The sequence below is a fragment of the Drosophila mojavensis genome, unplaced genomic scaffold (assembly GCF_018153725.1).
Source record: "Drosophila mojavensis isolate 15081-1352.22 unplaced genomic scaffold, ASM1815372v1 contig_74, whole genome shotgun sequence".
NCBI classification, from domain to species: domain Eukaryota; kingdom Metazoa; phylum Arthropoda; class Insecta; order Diptera; family Drosophilidae; genus Drosophila; species Drosophila mojavensis.
In genome coordinates this window covers 14,647,337-14,668,574 of record NW_025318899.1, presented here as the reverse complement: position 1 = coordinate 14,668,574, position 21,238 = coordinate 14,647,337, and the positions used below count along the sequence as shown (strand labels likewise).

Below are 21,238 nucleotides of genomic sequence, written 5' to 3'. Positions count from 1 at the left end.
TTTAATATTATTTATCTTATATTTTAATTGAGGGAATAATTTATAAATTGGGAAGTATAGTTTCATCAAACTCTTTAATCTGGTTATTAAGAATTTAACCGTATTCGGACTGCACAGTCAGTGAGAATTGTCCTCTAGGTATGGTGTTAGCATAATACCAAATGCGTGTATCCACCAGTACAGCATCGCCTGGTTCCACGTAGAAGAAAAACGACTGGCATTGGTGGTCACATTCTGGCGCGGGAGACAAAAACCAACTTTTGTTGCCTTGTAGCTGTGCCTGCCACATTAGACGTGGAATATAGTCCAACTGTAAGAGATAGAGAAACGCTTACATAGCTTGTTCAGGACATAACCTCAGTTGTAATTACATGCATGACGGCGCCCTGCTCATAGCCCATCAATATGTAGTCCGTGCTTGGCATTTCGGCATCCACTGGCAGAAAGTGTGGTCGTGGATACAACTTACGCAGCTCCGCCAGCACCATCGGCTGACAAACGCTCCAACCCACGAACCAAGGCGACCCTTCGCTTAGATTTACGCGCTTTGGTGACATCCTGAAAACGTCGCGCAATGACTTGAGATCCGAATTGAAATGCTGGAACTGACATGCGGTGTCCAAAGAACCCGGTACGCTCTCATACAGCTCTTTAATAGATGTATAATTGAGACTTTGCTTTGCTGACCAATGAGCAATGGCTTTTTTCACAATTATTGGTCGAGAGGAGTATGCATAGCGAGCAAAGTCTTCGCGCGTCAGATTGGGTAAAATTAGAGGCGCCGCAACACCCTTGCAGAACTCACAATCACTGATTGGACGCGTTGCCTCCCAGACCAGATGATTGTTAGGCAAGAAGCAGCGCACGCCGAGTAGAAACGAAATGGTCTCATAGAAAATAGGTGTCGCTATCATTATGAAAAAAATAATCCCCAGAAGCCACAAGAAGTTTAGCCGGTTATGATTGGTGTTCATGTCACGCGCCATGCGATATGCTTCTTGCAAATCTGCTCTGGACACTAGGCCAGTGCGCAGAGCATTTAAATGCAGTTCGTCAAGTTTGTCCAGAAATTCATCTCCTAAGCGCTCACGCACTACTCGCATACGATCGCCAAGCGTCCCCATGGGACGGCTTGAAAACTAGAGTGGATAATTTAATATGTTTTTAATAGTTTACTTTATTAAATAAATCATAACTTACCAAAAACATGACAACAACAGCGACTTGTTTTTATTTGTTTTCCAACCAGCTGTTTGGCAGTTATCGATTGGTGGCACTCGCTTTATTTCAGTGATGTACATATTTAGTATTTAATAGTTGACACATAATTTCATCTCTAGATCGAATATTATTCAACAGCTATCGAGTAATCGTCTATCAAGGCCCTTGTCGCATGGCAGTGAGTTTGCCAATCACTTGCTGCATTGCTCTTTGCTCGGACGTAGTATCGTCCAGCATAAAACCTTAACTTTAGGTTCATTGGTTGGATTTTAAACCGTCTAGTACAAAGTCTACATGACAGAAAGACAAGAATGTGTGTTTAATACTCAGTGAATTAAAGTTTTCATTCATCGTTCATCGCTGCTACTGTGCAAAAGTTGTGCTTGTCCTCGCCACAGACACTTTCACTAAACCACCTCCACACACGTCTGTCTAATAATAACAATTGTGCAATAATAACAGAAACTTAAGATATGTCTACGCAGGACAAGGAAAAGGTCATTCGTGTTGGTTCACGAAAAAGTGAGGTAAAGAATATGTATACAAGTCAAAGTCAATATGTGTGTGTGAGTGTGCTGAAATATGTGCATTCGATTTGCTAAACTTTCATTTAAATTTCAATCATGTCGTATACGCTCATCCGTCTATTGCTTGCACCCTCCCTCTCTATCTCTCTCTCTCTCTCTTCCGCTACAACTCGCTTCACACATATTTATGCAAGAGCAAGACTTGTTGCTCGCCCAATAACAAGAAAATACCGCTGCTGCTGCTTGTTGTTGCTGACTGGGACTGTGTGTTTTTTGGTTAGTGTTATACAACAGCAGCTCAGATTCGTGCGGCTCTCACGCATTGCTTAAATTTGTTGCTGGTGGGGCTACTCATGGTGCTGCTGCTACTATTGATGTTGCTGTTGTTGTTGCTGTTGCTCTCATTAAGCTGAAGCAATAGTAATGTCTAACTGCCCGCACTCGCCTGTCGTTTGATTTGTGAGGTTTTGTATCTTTTTATTACTCTGACCATATTTTGCTGGCCATTTGAGTCGTGCTTGACGCGGATTGGCTTGACTTGGGTCTTAGCCTGCCGTTCAGCCATATCAAGGCCACTCACTTATATTTTAAATATCGTTGCTAATTAAAATTCGAATTGCCAATTGGCAACAACAACAAATCTAACAGCAGCTGCGACCGCGAGTCTTATTTGAACCCACCATTAATTATACTCAATTGCTCGCTCTCACTCTCTCTCCCTCTCCTACTTCCTTTCTCCAATTACAGTTCATTTACATTTAGTATTTGCATATGCAATTAACAGCATTTACTTATGCTTGTCTCTCTCTCTCTTCTTCTTTATTCCCTTCTCTCCTACAGCTAGCACTCATTCAGACTAAGCATGTCGTCGGCAGACTGCAGAAACTCTATCCGAAGCAAAAGTTCGAGATACGTAAGTGAAAGTTTCCAATTGGAAATGCATCATATTTTTGTTTACACAAGTATTTATGATTCTTGCAAACGTGCGTTACTATTAATATTTTATTATGTTTCACCATGACTCATGAATTCTCTGCGGCCTAACTCAATTGTCTTATCTATTCAGCAGTACTCGCGTTAAATTTAATCAGTTTATGAACTGAGAGTCATTGTTGCCACTGCAGTTTTATAGAATGCGAGATATTTAGAGAGGCGCGTTCGATTTGCTTAATTTTGTATTCACATTATCTTTTAAATTTTGGTTGCGTCTCATTCGCGTGCCTTTTGCCAAAATTTCGCTCAATGTCAATGTCTTTCTTTCTTTTACTTTTTGCTTTTGTTCCGCTCTTTTGCTAAATAACTTTAACGACTGTTGTTTATAGATTAAAAGCACACTTAACTAGATTATCGCATTTTGACAAACGTGCTGCTGACATAATATAAGCATCTATTGAAATCTACTTATTATTATAAATATATATATTGTTATCAGGTCTTGATAATAAATTCAAATAGCTTTAACTTTTTTCCTATATGTACTTCATTTCTATTAAAATAAATATTTACACAGAGTACTGGCTAAAATCGACTGTAATATGTTTATTTATGGATATTAAATTCATTTTTCAGGGTGTACTTCTATAACAAATAATAAATAATTGAGGCCAGTTCTCGTTATTTCGCACACCATTTAATCATTAAATTTGAGTTAATGTTAAGAGCCTTGAGCAGCACGCGACATCCCGTTTAGATATTTAATATTTACATCCAACAGCTGGAGTTCGTAAAGTGCAATCAAATAGCGTCCATTCGTAGGCAAATTCAATGTCTGATAAGCTCCAGAATTTGTGGCATTGCGTGCTGATAAAAGAGTACTTGCTATCGTGTTGTATTTTCTGATTAAATGGGGGGAACTGAACTCAGTTCGTTTGCGTGTCACGCCTGATTGAACGGGGCCACTCTGATTATATAAGAATGATATCAGCTGGAATGTCAGGGAACACCTATAAAGTAGATCGAAGCGGTAATAAAAAGGAAACAACTCATTTGCATCTGTTGTTGATTTTGCAGATACGATGTCTACATTTGGAGATCGTGTGTTGAACGTTTCGCTGCCGAAGATTGGGGAGAAGAGCCTATTCACCCGGGATCTGGAAGATGCACTACGAAATGGCGGCGTCGATTTTGTCGTCCATTCGCTGAAGGATCTGCCCACAGCGCTGCCAACGGGCATGGCTGTGGGCGCGGTGCTGGAACGTGAGGATGCTCGGGATGCGTTGGTGCTGCGCGAGCATCTTAAGGGTCACACCATTGCATCGCTGCCCAAAGGCAGTGTTATTGGTAAACTAAGCATGCATATAGCTAAAAGCTTTCGACTGACTCATCTTTCATCAACAGGCACATCTTCGCTGCGTCGCACTGCACAGATTCGACGCCAGTATCCACATTTGATTGTGTGCGATATTCGCGGCAATTTGAATACGCGTTTGGCCAAGCTGGATGCCAAGGACTCCAAGTTTTCGGGCATTATACTGGCACAGGCGGGTCTCGTGCGCATGGGCTGGATGAACCGCATCAGCCAGGTGCTAGAGCCCACGGACCTGCTCTATGCCGTCGGCCAGGGCGCTCTGGCCGTCGAGTGTCGGGCCAACGATGCTCATGTGCTGGGCATGCTTCAGCGGCTCATGTGCTTGAATACCACATGCCGTATTTTGGCCGAGCGCAGCTTCCTGAAAACTTTGGGCGGCGGCTGCTCAGCTCCAGTTGCTGTCTGGAGCAAACTGAAAGGCGAGCCAAGCAACATTAGCAATGGCAATCGACAGCAGCAGCAGCAGTTGAAGCAGGATGAGGAAGTGGGCTTGTCGCTTACAGGCGCCGTGTGGAGTCTGGATGGTGCTATTGAGATACGCGAGCACTTGGATTGTGCCTTAAATGAATCGGAAACAGATGTGAATCGTCGTAAGCGTGCCGGCGGCAATGACCAACAGCAGCAGCAGGCCCAGGAAGTGGCAAACAATAATGACAGCAACAGCTGCGACTCCCCGCCAGCTAATAAGCGTGCAAGGAATGGCAACAACACGCTTAGCAATGGAAATGAGAATGGAAATGGCAATGGGTCTGGCTCGGGATCCGATTCCAGCACGAATAGCCCACGTCAACAGGGCAGTCCACCGGTCATATGTGAGGATGCCTCTGTTACAGGCTACACGATGGAGGAGCTGCTCGAGCGTCATATCGACCTGGCACGTAAGTGCCCCGTTGTTGGTCACGACAATAACAATGCATTGGGTGCTGGCGGGGATGCAGGTGGTGGCGGTGGCGATGCTGACACCAGCAATGCTAACTCATCGGTTCACTGCCCGCTGCAGATGAACGTTGGCCAGGATTTCATGGGCGAGTGTCCGTTTGTTGACAACGAGACAAAGATTTCGTTCGCCAGTGCGGGGAAGTGTCCGGTCACCCACATTGCCGCGCTGCCTGCGCAACCGCCCAGCAGTGGAGACGAGCCGGACAATATATCGACGGCGCCGACACCGGCGTTAGCAACAACACCAACGTCTTCCAAATGTCCTTTCTCTGCCATGCACCAAGGCAGTGGCCTTGAAGTCAGCCAAGAGAAAACGGGTCACGCCAAATGTCCGTTCCTACAGAAGACGGTGCAAATGTTCGACTATGCCGATGAGCAGCAGCCACAGCCGCAGCAGCTCAAGCTGCCCGTGCTCATTGAAGATGTGGACAACTTGTTTTGTGGTCTCTATCAGCATGCATGCCACAGCAGGGACATCTACGAGAAGGCCAATTGGCTTGGCCAAACTCTGGCCGAGCGGCTCATCAAGAAGGGCGCACTCGATGTTATGAAGGTGGCCCAAGCTGAGATTCATAGCAAGGTGGGATCCTGATCGTGAAACAAAGCAGTCACCGGCACAGGCAACCTCTGCATCCGCATCATCGCATCATCATAATCCATTCAAGAGTACACATTAAGTAGAAAAGTTGAACTAGTAAATTGTTTTTATTATTTGTTGAGTTACGCGCGGGATCTGCGTAAATCATTTTTGTTGGGGGTTTGTCTTAAGGCTACTCATTAAAACATATAGCAACGCATGTAGAAAACAAAAAAATATATACATTTAATATATATGTACATATATGGAACGTGCTCTGCTATACAAACTGCTCTCAAATTATAGTTGGTTTTCCTTCTTGTAAACTACATTTGCGCTTATTGTTATATGAAAGTCGGAACAATATATATCTAAAAAAAAAAACTAAAAATATATTTCCTTAATTAAATGTTTCCATTTACTTGATAGTTGTGTTGGGTCATTTAAGGTTTTGTACTCATTACAAATGGTTTCATTTTCCTTAAAAAGAAATTACAAAATAAAATATTCAGTCATTGGGGCATCTCTAAGGCCAGCTGAATTGATGTGATAAGATCTGAAAAAGCAAAGCTTCGCGTTGAGATCGAACATTCTTCAGACAACGACCGCAATATTGCTTACCTTAATTATTTGAAACCCTTGTGTTTCTTATTCAAGTGGGAGCTCAAGAAATTTGCCGCAGCGAAAACCTTTTCACAGTTCTTGAAGCCGCATGGCAGACCATCGACTGCATTGCAGAAGGAGAAATGTTTGACGTACTCCAAGTTGTCGGCGTAGTCCACCTTGCAATTGGGACAAGTCAGTTGTACGGTATGCTTCTTACGCATATGCGAATCGAGACGCTTGCGGGAGCCAACGACCTTGCTGCAGACGTTGCAGCTCAGCTCCGATTCCAGAGAGTCGAGTTTAATGCGCTTGTGCGGCTTGACATTGGGATTGATCTCATCGAGCAGATCAATGACATCTCCCGCCTTCAATTTGCCCGCCTTAGAATTATTCAGCGACTTCAGCTCTGCAGTGAGGGACACTTGAGACTCGTCGGCCGTATCCGCCTGTGATGATTCCTCTTCTCGCTGTTTACGCTTGCTCGATTTCTTTGGTGACCCATTCATGCTCTCTGATAAGTTTATATCTTCTACTTCTTTTTGGGATTTGAATTTCTTAGTCTGCATGCCGTTCTCTATAGCTTGTGATGAATCTAGCGAATCAATATCTTTTATGGCCTTACTCTTTTTAGTGATCTGAGTCGAGTCGACGCTGTTTTGCTGGGTGAGCGTGGCAGGGATTTGCTCGCCCTTTGATTTTGATTTATTCATGTTATCCGATTGAATGGACTCAGTTCTGGGTTTCTTTTTGATAGGCGACTCCAACAGCGACTCAAAGGATTGCTTGAGCATTTGTGTTGGTTTCTTAGCCTTCTTTGACTTGTCTGCGACAATTGCACTATCCTCGTTTGATTTGCTCTCTTTTGGCATTGGTAGATCCTCGATAAGTTCGTCAAGGACTTCAACGATGGCTTTGTCAATAAGGAAGTCGGATTTTTCTGCTTCTTTTTCCGGATTTTTAGCTGGCGATTTCAACATTATCTGGACAGCTGACTCATTCCCTTCAATCAACTCCGCTGCTACAGTCTTGCGCCTGGCTGCAATTTTTACTGGCAATTGTGGGTAGCCGGTTTTCACAGTTTTAGCTGGGCTGCGTTCGACTGACACAGTTTTGCGTCGAATCTTAATTTTAGCCGGCGATTCTTTTTTGATAGCCCCTTCCCCATTACCGGTGATATGTTTGACTTTAAAGTGGTGATCCAATGTTTTCTTGTACATAAAGTAACTGTTGCACACGTCGCATTTGAATACCTTGGGACGGTCGACGTTGTGGACAGTCTTTAAATGTTCCTGCAACGACTTGACTTCATCCAGTTCAAGTTGGCATAATTCGCACTGATACTTTTTGGATTGTATCTCTGGCTGAGCCGGATGCCCGGCGGGTTTTGGTGTCGACGAGTTGGTGTCTGTGACGGCAAAAGTAGATTCATCATTTGCGACAGCTTCTAGCGGCTTTTGCTTTGGCTTTAGGGCAGTTAAGACTGCCAGCTGTGGATCGGGAGCAATTTGTTTCTCATCTTTCTCCTCGGTAATCCCATGTGTCAACAAATGCGCCTTTAGGGATTTCAGTACACCAAAACTTTTGGCACATTTCAAGCAGTTGTAAATGCGGGGACGCTTTTGGCCATGCAATTCCTTTAAATGTCGTTTCATTGGGATAGGATTTGGGGAAGTGAAGTCGCACAGTTTGCACTCGAAGCCAATAGCGATGTTCTTAAAATCTACCTTTTCGATGCCACCTTCTTCCTCTTCTCCATCCTCTTCCTCAGAGTCGGTGACAGTATCGTCGTTTTTACCGAACAGCTGATTGAATTCCTTGTTCTTTTTGGGCACATCCTTGGTCGTTGTTATCTTAATTGAATTCTGCAGACTCTTCTCGAGGTCGTCTTGTTGTTTCTTAGGAGTAGATGGCACTGCTGTTATTGGTGTGCTTGTCTGTGGCAACTTTGCCTTAGCCGGCAGAGTCTTTGGACTCTGCTGTACCCTTGTGGGCGTGCCATTAATGTTTGTAATGATTTTCTTATCTTTTTTGCTGGGTGTCGCTGATGTTGGCTGTTTAGCTGATACTTTAGGACTGTCAACGATTGACAAACGTCTGGTCGGCTCTGTATCGCCCTCATCATCAGGGACTAGAACAGTCTCAATTTGCTGCTGTTTCTGCTTCTTGGCAACTGGCAACAATTTGGAAACCATTTCAACGGCTTTTGCGATAGCGCCGGTTGTGGCATGCAAAGTGGAAGCACATAGACTGCATAACTTAACTGGTGTTGCGACTGGTATCTGAAATATTACAAATGCATATTTATTTATGTACACTTGTATATGTACTATATGGAAATCAATTCATGTCTTAGACTGTACTTACGGTCAACTGGGTGACACTTTGTAGAATGTCAGCGATTTTGCAGCCAGCAAATTGTTTTCTGGCCGTGTAAATCTGATTTGCATCCTTCTCGATCTGGCAATAGTCACAAAGGATTAGCTCCTTTTTCGAATAGCCGCTCATTTTGTCCTATTTTTAAAATGCTTAAAATCCGAGTAGCAGCACGTTGTTTCTAGCAATATAATTTGAAATGTCTGGTTACACTGTTAAGCAAAAACGTATGTTAATACAAAACGAGGGCTGCACACTCGATATACTCGTCTATCATCGATAAAATTACAACTATCGATATTTCTTGTTTTGCTGGTTTTAAATATAACGATCACTCACATTCAACTGTCTACATTTGTTAGCTTATCGCATTGAGCTGCCCCTGATTTGCGTCTACTTGAAATTAACGCACCCCGAGGCAGTTGGATTTTGTTACCATTTCAATGCCCAAACGTGCCAGTAAATGTAGAAGCTTATCTCTCTGGGCCAGCTGTGAGTGATTGAGCACTCGTTAAGCCTAATTGTCGCCACATTTGGCATTTGGCACGAGAGTCGTTGGACTTTTCGAGGTAGTTCCTCGGTCAACATTTGCATTTTTTTGGCATGGAATTCAGTATCCGATTCCGCTTGACAGTAATTACGTCCGAACGGCTCAAGTTCGCACAGCAAAATGTGTTTGATTTTAATGAAGGTCATACGACAATGGTCGGTACCTAACTAATACCTCAGCGCAATCATTTGTTGATTGATTTCTCGCGACGCGAATTCAATAAGCAAGCTTTTTACAGTAGCTATTTGCCCTGTCTTCCAAACATGGCACATTCGCTATATCAAGTGCTTCACTGGGAACTTAAAGACTTTTTGCCAAATATTGTGTTTGCCCGAACAATTGGCCATTGAAGCTACATAATTTCATGTACTTATTCCGCATAATCGCTGTAAGGAATTTCATTTTTGCATTTAGTTTCCCATCGGTCATTATTTGCTATGTGCTTGAACTCGTTGACGCAACTTAAAAGTTCAATTAAGAAGCGAATTCGAATTCGAGCTTGAATATTATAAATCAACTGGTGGGTGGCGGATTGCGAGAAAGGTGGACTCCGCACTTAATTAACTGAATCATTTTAATTACTTTGGTGTAATTGTATATTCACTCGTTTAATGCCCTGCTTGGTCGGCTGTGCCTTATAAGTAAACTTGATTTACTTAACTCGATCAGAGCCGACTTGACCTCCAGCCCTGGCCAGCTGTGCCTTTTGCCTACTATTTCTCTTGTTTTTCTTCTTCTTCAACTACTATTAGTGCTTCTGCTACTACTATGACTGCTTCTTCAGCTGCTTTGTCGAGCGGTTGGCATTGTGTAAAGCAGAATATACTCTCAATAGAAACCGAAACGAAGTTTCTCTAGCTGTGAAATCTGCCAAGCGGCAGCTACAGCAACAGCAACGGCACCGGCGGCCCAAGGCCAAGCAAATTACAACAGCGGCTGGCTATGGCGGTCGTCCGGCTATGATGGCTAAAGCTTTTGTGCCGTAATTGAGTTCATTATCATAATAACCCATTGACCAACTTGTCAACCCAACAATATTGTTGTAAGAAACGCCACAAGCGTTCTACCTTCCAGTGGGTGTTCACTCCAAAGAACTCTTTAAGCCATAAGCAGGCTTTATTAACATTTAGCCAATTTACATATTATAAAAAAACCTCACTATAAGTTTGTATATATAGTATATGATTAATTATTTAGTTAGTATATACATTATTAATTTGTTCTTATTTTTAGTGCTTTTTTATGCATACAATATATTTAGTATAGATTTATTATGTAAATATTCTACAGTCTATCAGGTTTAGTATATTATATAATATATATATATATATATATAGTATATTTTGGTATATATTTTCCCTGTAGGGTTACTAACTTTTGTCTATATTCAGTACTATATTTACTGTTTATTATACTTATATTTAGTATTATATTTTATATTTATGCCTTATTCATTCCGCGTTTATTTATTGGTTATTCAGTATATAATTAATACATTTTCCATAAATATTTCAAATACTCAATTGCCCCAAATGCAAAAAGAGCTTGCCTTAATTCGCATCAAGGTAATCGATTTTGTCACCTTTGATTAATTGTCCGGCATCGAGTGAGGCATTAACTGCAGCGTTTACGTAATAAATTTAATTAATACACTTAAGCATTTACAGAATTAATGGATTGTCGTTAGGCATAAACAACAGCAGCAGCAACACAAATCGTGTGCACACTTGACCCAAACATTGGCTTGTCCATGTTAAAGGCTATCCAAGTCGCATTCTAAACGGAGCTAAGCTTTTGTAATTTGAGTTCCAGCCATATTTTCAGTGCTATATTTTTTGTTTTTATTATTGTTTTATTTTTGCGACTTCCCACAGTCGCGGAAGTTGAGCCAAACTTAAAGTTCAGCTAATTCGTAGCCATTATTTCTTTACATTTATAAATAGAAGTCTTAAATCGGTGTGGAGAATTACTTTAAAAATAGCAACATCTAAACCGCAGAGGTCTCTATATTTGATTTCTAAAAATAAAAATAAGCTAATGAACAATATGATGAACAACAACAAGAAGAAGAAGAAGCAGAAGACGCACAACTGACGGACAAATAAAGATAATGAAATTGAATGTTTATTTTGCTAATAAATGTGTGCATTAAATTTAATTGAACAACTTTAAGCTTGTAATCAAGCATTCGCTAAGCAAAATCAATTTAATTACTCCACTAACTGCCATTCCCTGGGGCATGTACGCAAAAAAAAAATGTAAATAGAAAAAACCCAGTGATCTGTTTTTATATTTATGCGGAAGTTAAAGACCAAAATATATTTGTATCAAATTGACTGTGTAATGCTATTTAATTATCCAGTATTATCTATATTTAAGAAGAAATCCAACAAAAGGCCTTTTGCCCACTTATGCTCGACAATCCCACTTCAGTAACAATAGCTAGAGACCGAGCAGAACCAATAGCAAATACACCTGATGCGGTGTCGATGCCACTGACAATATCATTAACAACAAAGAATACAACACCGATGACAACAGCAACAACAACAAGAAGAACAGCATCAAGAATTATGACAATAACATTATGAAACTTGCCAGCATCATTTTGCAGCGATTTATTAGTAGAAGTGCTCCAGTCGAGCGTGTACGACTGACAGATACCCTGAGCTCATTAGAAGCATAAATAGAAACGTTATTCAGCATTCATTACCCCTCATTCATCATTCTTCATTATTCTTTCCATATTCTTGTTCATTCTGCATTCTTATTCATCATCATCAGAGATGCAGTCATATGGACACGACTTTATCGATCGATTGAGATCTTTATTCTGCTCAATGCCTATTTATTCCATGACACTTAGCGCTCAATTACATTCACCCATTTTGTTCAGTGTATACAAAAATAAAATTTGCCCGCGTCATTTTGTAGCGATTTATTATTAATAAAAACGCAGCCAGAAATAGAAAAGATTAGCGAAAATACATTAAAGAATAAATATATGTTTGATGTGTAAAATACATGGAACAAGCGGCAGTAGATTGGTCGAGAATAGCTGACTAACAGATGACCTGTATCCATGGTAACTCCATGCCTCAAGTAGTCGATGTTTATCAGAGCAATGGATGGACAGCAATGCGGAACCAAAAATTATTTATGCACGTAGACAAAAAAAAAAAAGAAGGAGTATTAAAGCCAAGTTGATTCGAATGCTGCGCTAAAAAGACTTAAAGGTTTTACATAATAAATTATAGATGCTATGCAAGACAATTATAGCACGACGCATAAAATGTGTCGGATTATGGACGGCTTGTCAGCTTGTCAGGTTTCATTGTTTTGGAATGCCATAGAGCAAAGTTATCTCCACTAGAATATGAATATGAATATGAAGCGGAACATGAAGCTGCGATGTAAGTGGAACAGCTCCCGCACTTCCGGGTCAACTGCCTTTTTGGGATCGAGAGTGGCAAAGGCATCGCGGGTCGCGTGTGTGTGCCCCGATGCTGTGAAGCTGTGACGCTGGGAGGCCGAGATACCGAAATGCGATAAGCGTTCATTAGCTAATTGCTTTGTTTTGCCATGCGATGCGCACTGTGTGACAAATAATTTGTTTAGCTCATTCCGCACGCTTGCCAAAAATACGAAAAAAAAAGAGAAAAAAGTTGTGATTAATGATTGTTTGAATATTTTCGGCAGCAGGCCAAGCCAAACCAAGAGCCAAGCCAAGCTAAAGCTGGCAAAGACCAAATGCGCATTGTCGAATTAGCCTTAATTATTTGACGGCATTCGCTGTCATCATTTCGTTTATGCAAAAATTGAAAAGAACTGAATGGCTCAAACTTCAAAACTCCAAATCGAAACCGGCAAATGGGGCGTTGTTGCTCCGGGCGTTCGTACTCTCCCAGCTTTGGCGGCATCATATGTATATGTATTTGGCGTTAAGGAAAGCCCGCTAATCTCTGGTTCCGCATTGCTGTCCATCAATGAATAATGAATAATGAATATATTCACTGATCTGGCTCAAAGCGGAACGGCGTGTGGCCAACTGCACAGGCATCCCCATAGGCAGGGGCAGCTCCACGGACCACCCATGAGCATAGGCAAAGACCGATTTGCTATGGTTTATACTATTTGCTGCTCGAACTCTATAGATCAAGGCTCCTTTTGTGATTCTCATGTGATGATATATTGGCTTTTCTTTACGATTATATTTTTAGCAATTATATTAATTACATTATATTATATTATGCATTATACATTATAAAGCGTAAAGCTGTCAGGATATACCGTACGCTGCTTTATAAATGCCCCTGATTATCAAAAAATTTCCGTTCACTGTAATTAGGGATATGAAGCAGCTTAACAAAGCTGTAAAGCACTGCCTTCCTTTGTGATTCTCATGAATTGACCCGCCACTTATGATTAGTAAAACCTCCCCAACAAACTCTAATTGTCTGTAATCAGTTTGCTAAGCGACTTACAGCCTTGGTTCTCAGAGATAAAACTATGAACTAGCCATAGATCATATGCTTTTACATTAGCTAACTAGACAGCGAATAGCCTTTTGTTGTTGTTGCTGTAGAACTATATCTGCTTTAATGCTCTCCGAATTTGTTACGCAAGGTGCCTCCAAATGGAAAAATATTAAGTATATGACTATGACAATGCCGATGTTGGGTTTCTATTAGCGTTTCGTTGTCGAAGTGTTTCAGAATTTCAAATGAGTTGTGGAACCTTCGGTGTGGGGCCTGGGTCTTGTTGCTAGAACTTGTAGCAATTTGTTATTAACTGAACAATAATTGTCAGCATAATGATAAACAGCAGCAGCAGCAGCAGCAACAACAACAACAACAGCAACAACAACAGCAACAATATCAGACACAATTACCCATATTTTTGCTTAATGTTTGCGCTGCTTTTGTTGTTGAGGCTACGTGCGCGAGGAAGTTCAATGCCAGCCAAGTTGAGTTAAGCTACAGGAAGCAGCGAGGCAAAGTTTTAGCCAAGTCAAGTCAAGCTTCAATATGGCGACCCTGGCCGCCTTATCAGTGCGCCTGGCCTGCTTATCACACATGTGAGCAACTGTATCAATGTCTCGGCCCGCGTCGAGTCGAGAATCGCATTTGTTTCAGCTACTGTTTGCATGTCGCTCATGTGTCGAATGCTTCTGTTAAATATCGCGTTAAAAAGCCTCATTAATTATAGAAACAAACTTTGCGACTCAGTTTCGACTTTGGCTTTCGGCGTGCGGCATTCGGCTTCGATTTCATTTGCGATATCTGCACACACTTTGATCATTAACATTGAAATTTATGAATGATCATTTGCAAATATCCAGTTTCAAATCGCTGAGCCGCTCAAATATCGTGCACGGAATTACAAATTCAATCACACACCCACGCAACACTCGCTTATATAACTAGCTTTTTGCATTGTAAATCGTTTTTTCCCCATTTTATTTCGCTCTAATGATTTAATTTTATTATCAAGAATCGAACTCTGTGAGCTGGCGAATTGGCAGCGACAGTTGAGCTTGGCTCAAATGTTTTGTAAGTTTTGGTTTATCGCAGAATTGGAAAATCATCAATCATAGGGTTTATGGGGCACATGATATTCTATAATACCTGATATGGTATATTAAAATACAAGAATTCGAATATTTTTCATTTATAACAGTTTTTCGTTTTTGATTAATACTGATCCTCAGTTTAGTTTCTGATTTGTTTTCTAATCATCTTTATGTTCTGTGTGATCTTATGGTCATCCATTACCTTCTATTGTTCCCATGATCTTCACTGATATTGTGTGATCCACAATATAATCCGCTATGATCTTCTATAATCTTCTATGACCTCTTTGTATTTTCTATGATCTACAATAATGATCTGTGGTCTTCCATGATCTATAGTCATTCAAGATTTTCTATTTTCAAAGATCTGCTACGATATTCAATGATTGTCTAAGATCTTCTATAGTCTTCTATGTGACTGTTCTATTCCATGATTCTATAAACTTCTACAGTCTTCTACAATCTGTGTGTTAACATATGCAAGTAATAAACGCACAGTCGCTCCCATCTATAGGGCATCTGTAAGTCGTTTGCAGAATATAAACTACCCAAAAAAAACCTCAATTATAATAAAACAATACGCGACTAGCTTCCGGTAATGCATCATTTATCGCACTTTAGCTAAAACAGACACGCATAACAAAAGACTTAGGCAACGAACTCGTCGCTCAGTTCTAGTCACAACATTAAACCAACATTGCTGACAATACGCTGACCTTTTTTATACGTTTTGTTTTAATTTTATTTTCTCGAGTCCAGCTCGCATGCATAAGCAAACAGTAGCTGAAATTTGAGCTCCAATTGGGTAGCCAAGCAGCTGCCATCGCTGCCACCGCTGCCCCTTCCACTGCTCTCGCCCTACTCTGACCCTGGTCACAAATTGGACGCATTGATAGCTTCGGCACGTATGGATAGATCGAAGCAAATTCAAATGGACTCAGCGAGAACTCGGAGTCGCTTCGATCTGCCACGTCATCGTTGAGAGGTGCGCGTCATCGTCAACGGAATGCAAGGTGAAAAGAATTCGTTTCGTTTGTTGGCTCTGCTCTTGTCCCTCGTCTAGGCTGTGTGGCTCGATCACGGCTCTCGAGCGACTGCACGTACATAGCTAAATTTAAATTAAATGAAAAATTGATGAGCGGCCGCCTAAGGGGCGTGCACTTGAAGGCGGCTGCCAGGCGGTAGACAGCAGGCAGCTGGCAGCAGTTACCTGACCGCAGTTACCTGCCTGAGCTAGCAGCGCTGCTGTCGAATTTTGAAGCTTGTCGGGTTTATTTGGCCATTAAACGCCTCGAGTGTCGTCCCACCGAATGACAGTTGACGATTGTCGTTGCCCGGCTTCAGCGGCTCATCAGTTTCACGCGCAATGTTGTAAACCGTAAAACAAAAGCTCAAACATTAAACGAAAAAAAAAAACAAATCAAAATTTAACTAAGTAAAAACCCTTTTTTATATAAGGCGCGGCTGCCAAACTCAAGTGCTTAAAACAAACTTGCAAAACTTCCAAATAAAATATAAACAAAAAGAAAACATTTCAAGTTTCAGTGAATTTTTTGTGGAACCAGCCAAGGTGCAAAGGCAAGTAAAACTCTACGGCAACATCTTCACTTTAAACACCCACAAGAATTGAATAATAACAATAACAATAACAATAATAAAACCTGGCCATAAACAACAAAACTCCATAAAACAGATAAAATTTCAAGCTTCTAGCGTTAATTAGTAGCAATTTATATGTGTGTGGAAACAAAAGAAAAAACTATTTATAATTTAATTATAGATGCCTTTGATGGCTTTTACACAAGAAAAATAATATGAAGCATACGCAGCGTGGTGCGAAATTCAAATAGTCAAACTGGATATCGAATGCGTTCATTGACCAACAACAACAAAACAGAAGCAAAACGAATTTTATACACACTACTATCAAGATGTTATAGATATTAATTTTTATAAATAATTTTCAAAAAATATTTTGCAGCTAGTCAGGTTTTTTTTTTAGCTGAGCGACTTTTGGCCTGGGGAATTTTTTTTTTATTTATTTCTTGGTTGAGTTGTTTTTTATTTTGATTATTTATTTGTTGGCGCCAGCTGCGTTTTTATATGCGAGATTTCCTCAGAATGCGCAAAAGAATTCCATAGAAGTAACAAAATAAAAAAAAGATAACCGAAAACAGAAAATAAACAAAAAACAACTCAAGCAAGAAAAACAACAACAACACAAAATATTTGCATTTTACTGAATCATCGCAGTCAATGTGAGAAGCTGACTTGGTAGCGGAGTAGAGGGAGGTGTTGGAGGCATTGTAGGGGGGGCAGCGCAGCTCCAGTTGTTGTCTGCACTTGTAATTGGAAATTTCAATCAAACGAGTCGAACTGCAGCTCAAGGTTGAGACGAGGAAAAGCTCAAATCTAAATGCAATTGATTGATATATAATTTGTGTATGCCTATGGGCACGGGGCGAGAGAGGGGAGCAGAGTAGGCGTAACTAAGTGTGTGTGTGTGTGTGACTATTAAATGCAGCCAGCTGTTCACATTTGCACAGCTCAATAAATATAAATCTCATTCGAAATGCGCACAGCTGTGCCCTAGACAAGCTAAGTACTCGCCAACCCCCCTCCACCCCTCCCTGGTAACTACAATTTAACATCAATTAGCACAAAAAGGGTAACTGATGAATATCATTCAAATGACAGCCGGCTGCAGCATGCATTCCGACTCCTGCATCCCCTGCCGCCTGCCTCACTTAATGAATTTCCATCCGTCGTCCGCCGTCATTTTGGAGCGTTCACATAAGATATATATTCTTTGCACACAAATATCTATATATGAGTGTATATATATATATATATTCTCTTAATGTTCGTATCATATACTATTTGTGTTCATTTGCTGGCTGTGGCAATCGTGTTTGGCTACAATCGTGTCTAATTTGTCGATTTGCTGTTGTTGTTGTTGTTGTTAGGGGCACATCTGTTGATGCTGATGCACTACATCGATAGAAACTGCCAACTGTCAGCTGAGCTAAGCTGAGCAGCATTGCACATTTGCATTCATAACTCAACAGATGCAAGACAACAGAAAAAGTGTAGAAAAAAAAATAGTAAAAAAAAAATGTACAACAAAATTGTTGCGTTGTCCAAATGACACATATTTTAATTTCGAATTAGTTACGACTCACACGACAAATACACTGAGCAACAAAAGTTGCGAAAATGTAGAAAGACAAAAAAATTAGAGAGGGAGTGAGAAATAGACCGAAAGAAAAATGGCTATAGAAAGGGAAAGAAAGTTGTTTAGGTAGAGAAAGAGAGAGAGAGCGAGATAGAAAAGGAGAGAGAGAGGGTGGAGAGAGAGAGAGAGAGAGAGAGAGAGAGAAAATGAGAGCGAGAGAAGAACAGAGAGGAAAAATGGAGAGCGAGAAGAGAAAGGAAGGTCAACGAAGAGAGAATAATAGAGGGAAATAGCCATTTTGAGGGAGAGAAAGAGATAGAGAGAATAAAAGGCAGATAGAGACTAATAGAGATAAAGAAAGTGCAAGGTCAATTAAAATATTTTACATGCATATGTATATATCAAAAGAAAGAGAAGGAGAATGAGCGATATTTATGTGATAGTATGCAGCTCATCTCATATAAGAGATAACGAATATGATATGTGATAGCTTTAGCAAGCAATTACACCCATCATTAAAAGCAATTTCATTGCCTGCAGGACAGTGTAAATTAGCCCAGTTAGCAACAGGTACGGCAGCAGCAACAGTTGGATCAGCAGCTGAAACACAAACAGCTGCAGTCCTAGTCTACACCTGTTCAAGCAGTTGTCTCCCTAACCAATTAACAACAGTCGAGTTCTCGATTCTCTTCAGTCGTATTGAATAATTAACACACACGTTGCCAACTAATTTCGAGGTGGAGCAGCTAGGGGGAGCTAGGGGAGACCTTTTGGCCGTGGCCCGCACGTAATTGCCATGATTTGCAGTATTTGCGGCGCAATCAACTAGGCGAATGGCCCTTTTCCCTAAAGCTGCATACGGATTGGCAATCTGTGTCTAATTGCTCTGAGCCCGGGGCAACAGTAACACCTGTAATCCAGTTGATTGACTTGCCCCTCTGATTGCCTGCCGACGACCAGATGTGCACAGAAATGGAAATGCAAATAAAAATGAAAATGAAAATGAGACTGAGCGTAGAACTAGTTGTAGAGCTTGGCTCAGTAATTGCGACAAGTCGAAATTGTCTGATGTTTATTTATAAGTCTGGCGAAATATGATTTGAGTGAGAGCTCTGATTGATGAAATGCAAAACTCAATACGGTATGGCATCGGCGTGGGAACTCAATTGAGATTTCAAATCGAGAATCGATTATGGCCTGGCAATTGGAATACTTGATGCAGATGTTAATGTTAATTGATGGCAGAGCCAGAGCCAGAGGCAGAGGCAGAGGCAAAGGCAGAGGCGCTTCAACGCTTCGTTGCACAATTGAAGACTAATTGAAACTAGGAAGCGGAATCGACGTCTAGAAGTGGAAGTGGATTACATTAGGTGCCATTAGCTAAACTGTCTAACAACATTTCTGTAATTAATCAACTGGCCGAACCCCGAGAGACACAGACAAAGACAAAATTCAGCGAGGGCAGCCCTCACACTTCCAGTTCCGCATTAAGTGCGTGTCCAGCCGACTGAGACTTGCACTCATCTTAACTGAACAAAATAACAATAACAAAAACAAACAAACAAACTCTATATCTACAGCCTGTCCCCTTCCCAGCCAGCTGATCGCGAAGGTCGCGAAAATATTAAGTATACGTATGAAGAATGCCATTAAGCGGGCAGTGAAGCTCTTTTTGTTAATGCTTCATAAAATTGAGCATTAGCTCAGCACTCCGACAAAGAGCAGGAACAACAAATTGAAAATTAATAACAAATGTTTAAGTGTTGGCAAAAATTAAAAATTATAAATTGAATTAAAAAAAAAAAAAAAAAACAGAAACAGAAACAGAAAACAGAAACGAATTCAAATGCCTGCAAATTGTAACATGGCCAAAAGACCATAAGAAAAAAAAAAAAAACAATATCGAATAAACAAATGATTGAAGCATTAATTAAGCATCGTGAAATTAGCAGAGATTAAGCGTGACAATGGGCAGCACGCAGCAGCCAGCAGCTGGGGGGAGTAGCCGTGGAGAGGGGGGCGGCCCAAACGTTTAACAATATCAATGTCGCATCGCTTATCGGTTATTGAACGCGCGCGTTTTATTGCAAATTGGAAATCGATTGGCGACGCTCGATCGCAGCGTTTAAATAATAACTTGATAAATAATATAATTAATAACACCATCATTTTTGGCATGCATGACTATTCGCATACCTGGCATGCAGCTGTGCGACTGTTGTAGTCGTAGTAGTAGTAGTAGTAGTAGTAGTAGAAGAAGGAAGAGGCCATACAGCTGGCCAGCGATACGCTTCAATTCTTTTTTTAGCCAGTAGCTGAAAACTGAATTATGGGCAACACACGCCGTTGGCCAGCCATAACAATTAAGTTTGTATAACAGGCATGCAAATTATTTACATTGATATGCATAAAATTGCCTTCAACTGTGGTTAGCATTTACGTCAAATTCGTGTTGTTTTCTTGTTTATGCCATTTTAATGAGCTGCCCTTCAAAAGTGGCTACTACTGCTATGGTTCGCAATAGCTCTGGGGCGAAGGAACGCCAAACTGATTTGAGGCGAGAGGCAATGAACGGATTGAAGGATGAACCAATCACAGTTTCATAGTTGTTTCAGATATAGATGCAACCAAACATGAGTATAACAGTATAGCAATATAACAGTATAACAGTATGACAGTATAACAGTTAATTAGTACAATAGTATAACAGTTTAAAAACAGATCAGCATTTCACTTTACTAGCATATTATTATTATATAACAATTTTAACAATATAAAAATTGTCAGCATTTGATAAATTGCAATAGCTGCTATTATATAACAGTTTTTTTGCCAGTTTAATAACAGTTCTAGAACTAACGGTGAATTGTATCAACGAATTGGTTGGCCTTTGACCAGCTTCTTACCCGTATAACAATCGCTGGAGTTGCCGTGCTCATTAGTCAATCAAAAGACTTAGGCAACGAACTTGAGCACCTTTGCTGATCTATGCAAATATCAGTTAGAGGCGTGACACCGTTAATCAGAATAAGTGTAATTAAAGCCACCATCATCAAACACACACACACACACACACATACACAAACACACAGCTGGTTACCGAGCTTAACCCAGTAAGTCAACGGCAAGGCCGCTGGCATTTCATGAAAAGCGAAAACGCAGCCGTGCCAGGGAATGGTAATCTTGTCCAGCTGCGCAGCTGTAATCCAAGCTGAGTGACATTAATGCGCCGCCGGCCAAAAGGAAAATATTATTTTTTGTAATTTAACGTTTACCGCACCGCTGGGCTCAAGGTTCTAACCCACAGCGAAGGGGTCTGGGTCTGGGCAGCCCGTTAGCCAAACGCTTCGCACTGCCTGGCATTGGTCACATGCCAAGCGCATTTGATGG

At 40.9% G+C, this 21,238-nt stretch overlaps 3 protein-coding genes across 3 annotated transcripts; 1 reads left to right on the top strand and 2 right to left on the bottom strand.

Annotated features, from left to right (window-relative positions):
* Positions 1-55: 55 nt before the first annotated feature.
* LOC6582531 lies at positions 56-1,308 on the bottom strand. The gene is made up of 3 exons (XM_002008196.4): positions 1,201-1,308; positions 372-1,139; positions 56-310 (listed from the first exon to the last, which is right to left on the bottom strand). The coding sequence occupies exons 1-3, from the start codon at positions 1,207-1,209 to the stop codon at positions 95-97; spliced, it is 993 nt and encodes a 330-aa protein (XP_002008232.1). The 5' UTR covers positions 1,210-1,308; the 3' UTR covers positions 56-94.
* Positions 1,309-1,386: 78 nt separating this feature from the next.
* Positions 1,387-5,976, top strand: LOC6582530. The gene is made up of 4 exons (XM_002008195.4): positions 1,387-1,748; positions 2,589-2,661; positions 3,759-4,028; positions 4,086-5,976. Exons 1-4 carry the CDS (start codon positions 1,695-1,697, stop codon positions 5,585-5,587), a joined length of 1,899 nt encoding a protein of 632 aa, XP_002008231.1. The 5' UTR covers positions 1,387-1,694; the 3' UTR covers positions 5,588-5,976.
* LOC6582529 (zinc finger protein CG2199) lies at positions 5,682-8,765 on the bottom strand. Its single transcript, XM_002008194.4, has 3 exons — positions 8,543-8,765; positions 6,194-8,457; positions 5,682-6,128 (listed from the first exon to the last, which is right to left on the bottom strand). The coding sequence occupies exons 1-2, from the start codon at positions 8,681-8,683 to the stop codon at positions 6,199-6,201; spliced, it is 2,400 nt and encodes a 799-aa protein (XP_002008230.1). The 5' UTR covers positions 8,684-8,765; the 3' UTR covers positions 5,682-6,128; positions 6,194-6,198.
* Between the last annotated feature and the right edge of the window lie 12,473 nt (positions 8,766-21,238).

Bases quoted from the DNA above. Each gene is read 5' to 3' on its own strand.
- LOC6582531 (XM_002008196.4), bottom strand. The intron at 311-371 runs GTAATTACAACT...TATCTCTTACAG, and splicing joins AGCAGGGCGCCGTCATGCAT to TTGGACTATATTCCACGTCT.
- LOC6582530 (XM_002008195.4), top strand. From the start codon at position 1,695: ATGTCTACGCAGGACAAGGAAAAGGTCATTCGTGTTGGTTCACGAAAA. The intron at 1,749-2,588 runs GTAAAGAATATG...TCTCTCCTACAG, and splicing joins TTGGTTCACGAAAAAGTGAG to CTAGCACTCATTCAGACTAA. The intron at 4,029-4,085 runs GTAAACTAAGCA...TTTCATCAACAG, and splicing joins GCCCAAAGGCAGTGTTATTG to GCACATCTTCGCTGCGTCGC.
- LOC6582529 (XM_002008194.4), bottom strand. From the start codon at position 8,683: ATGAGCGGCTATTCGAAAAAGGAGCTAATCCTTTGTGACTATTGCCAG. The intron at 8,458-8,542 runs GTAAGTACAGTC...GTAATATTTCAG, and splicing joins AAAGTGTCACCCAGTTGACC to ATACCAGTCGCAACACCAGT.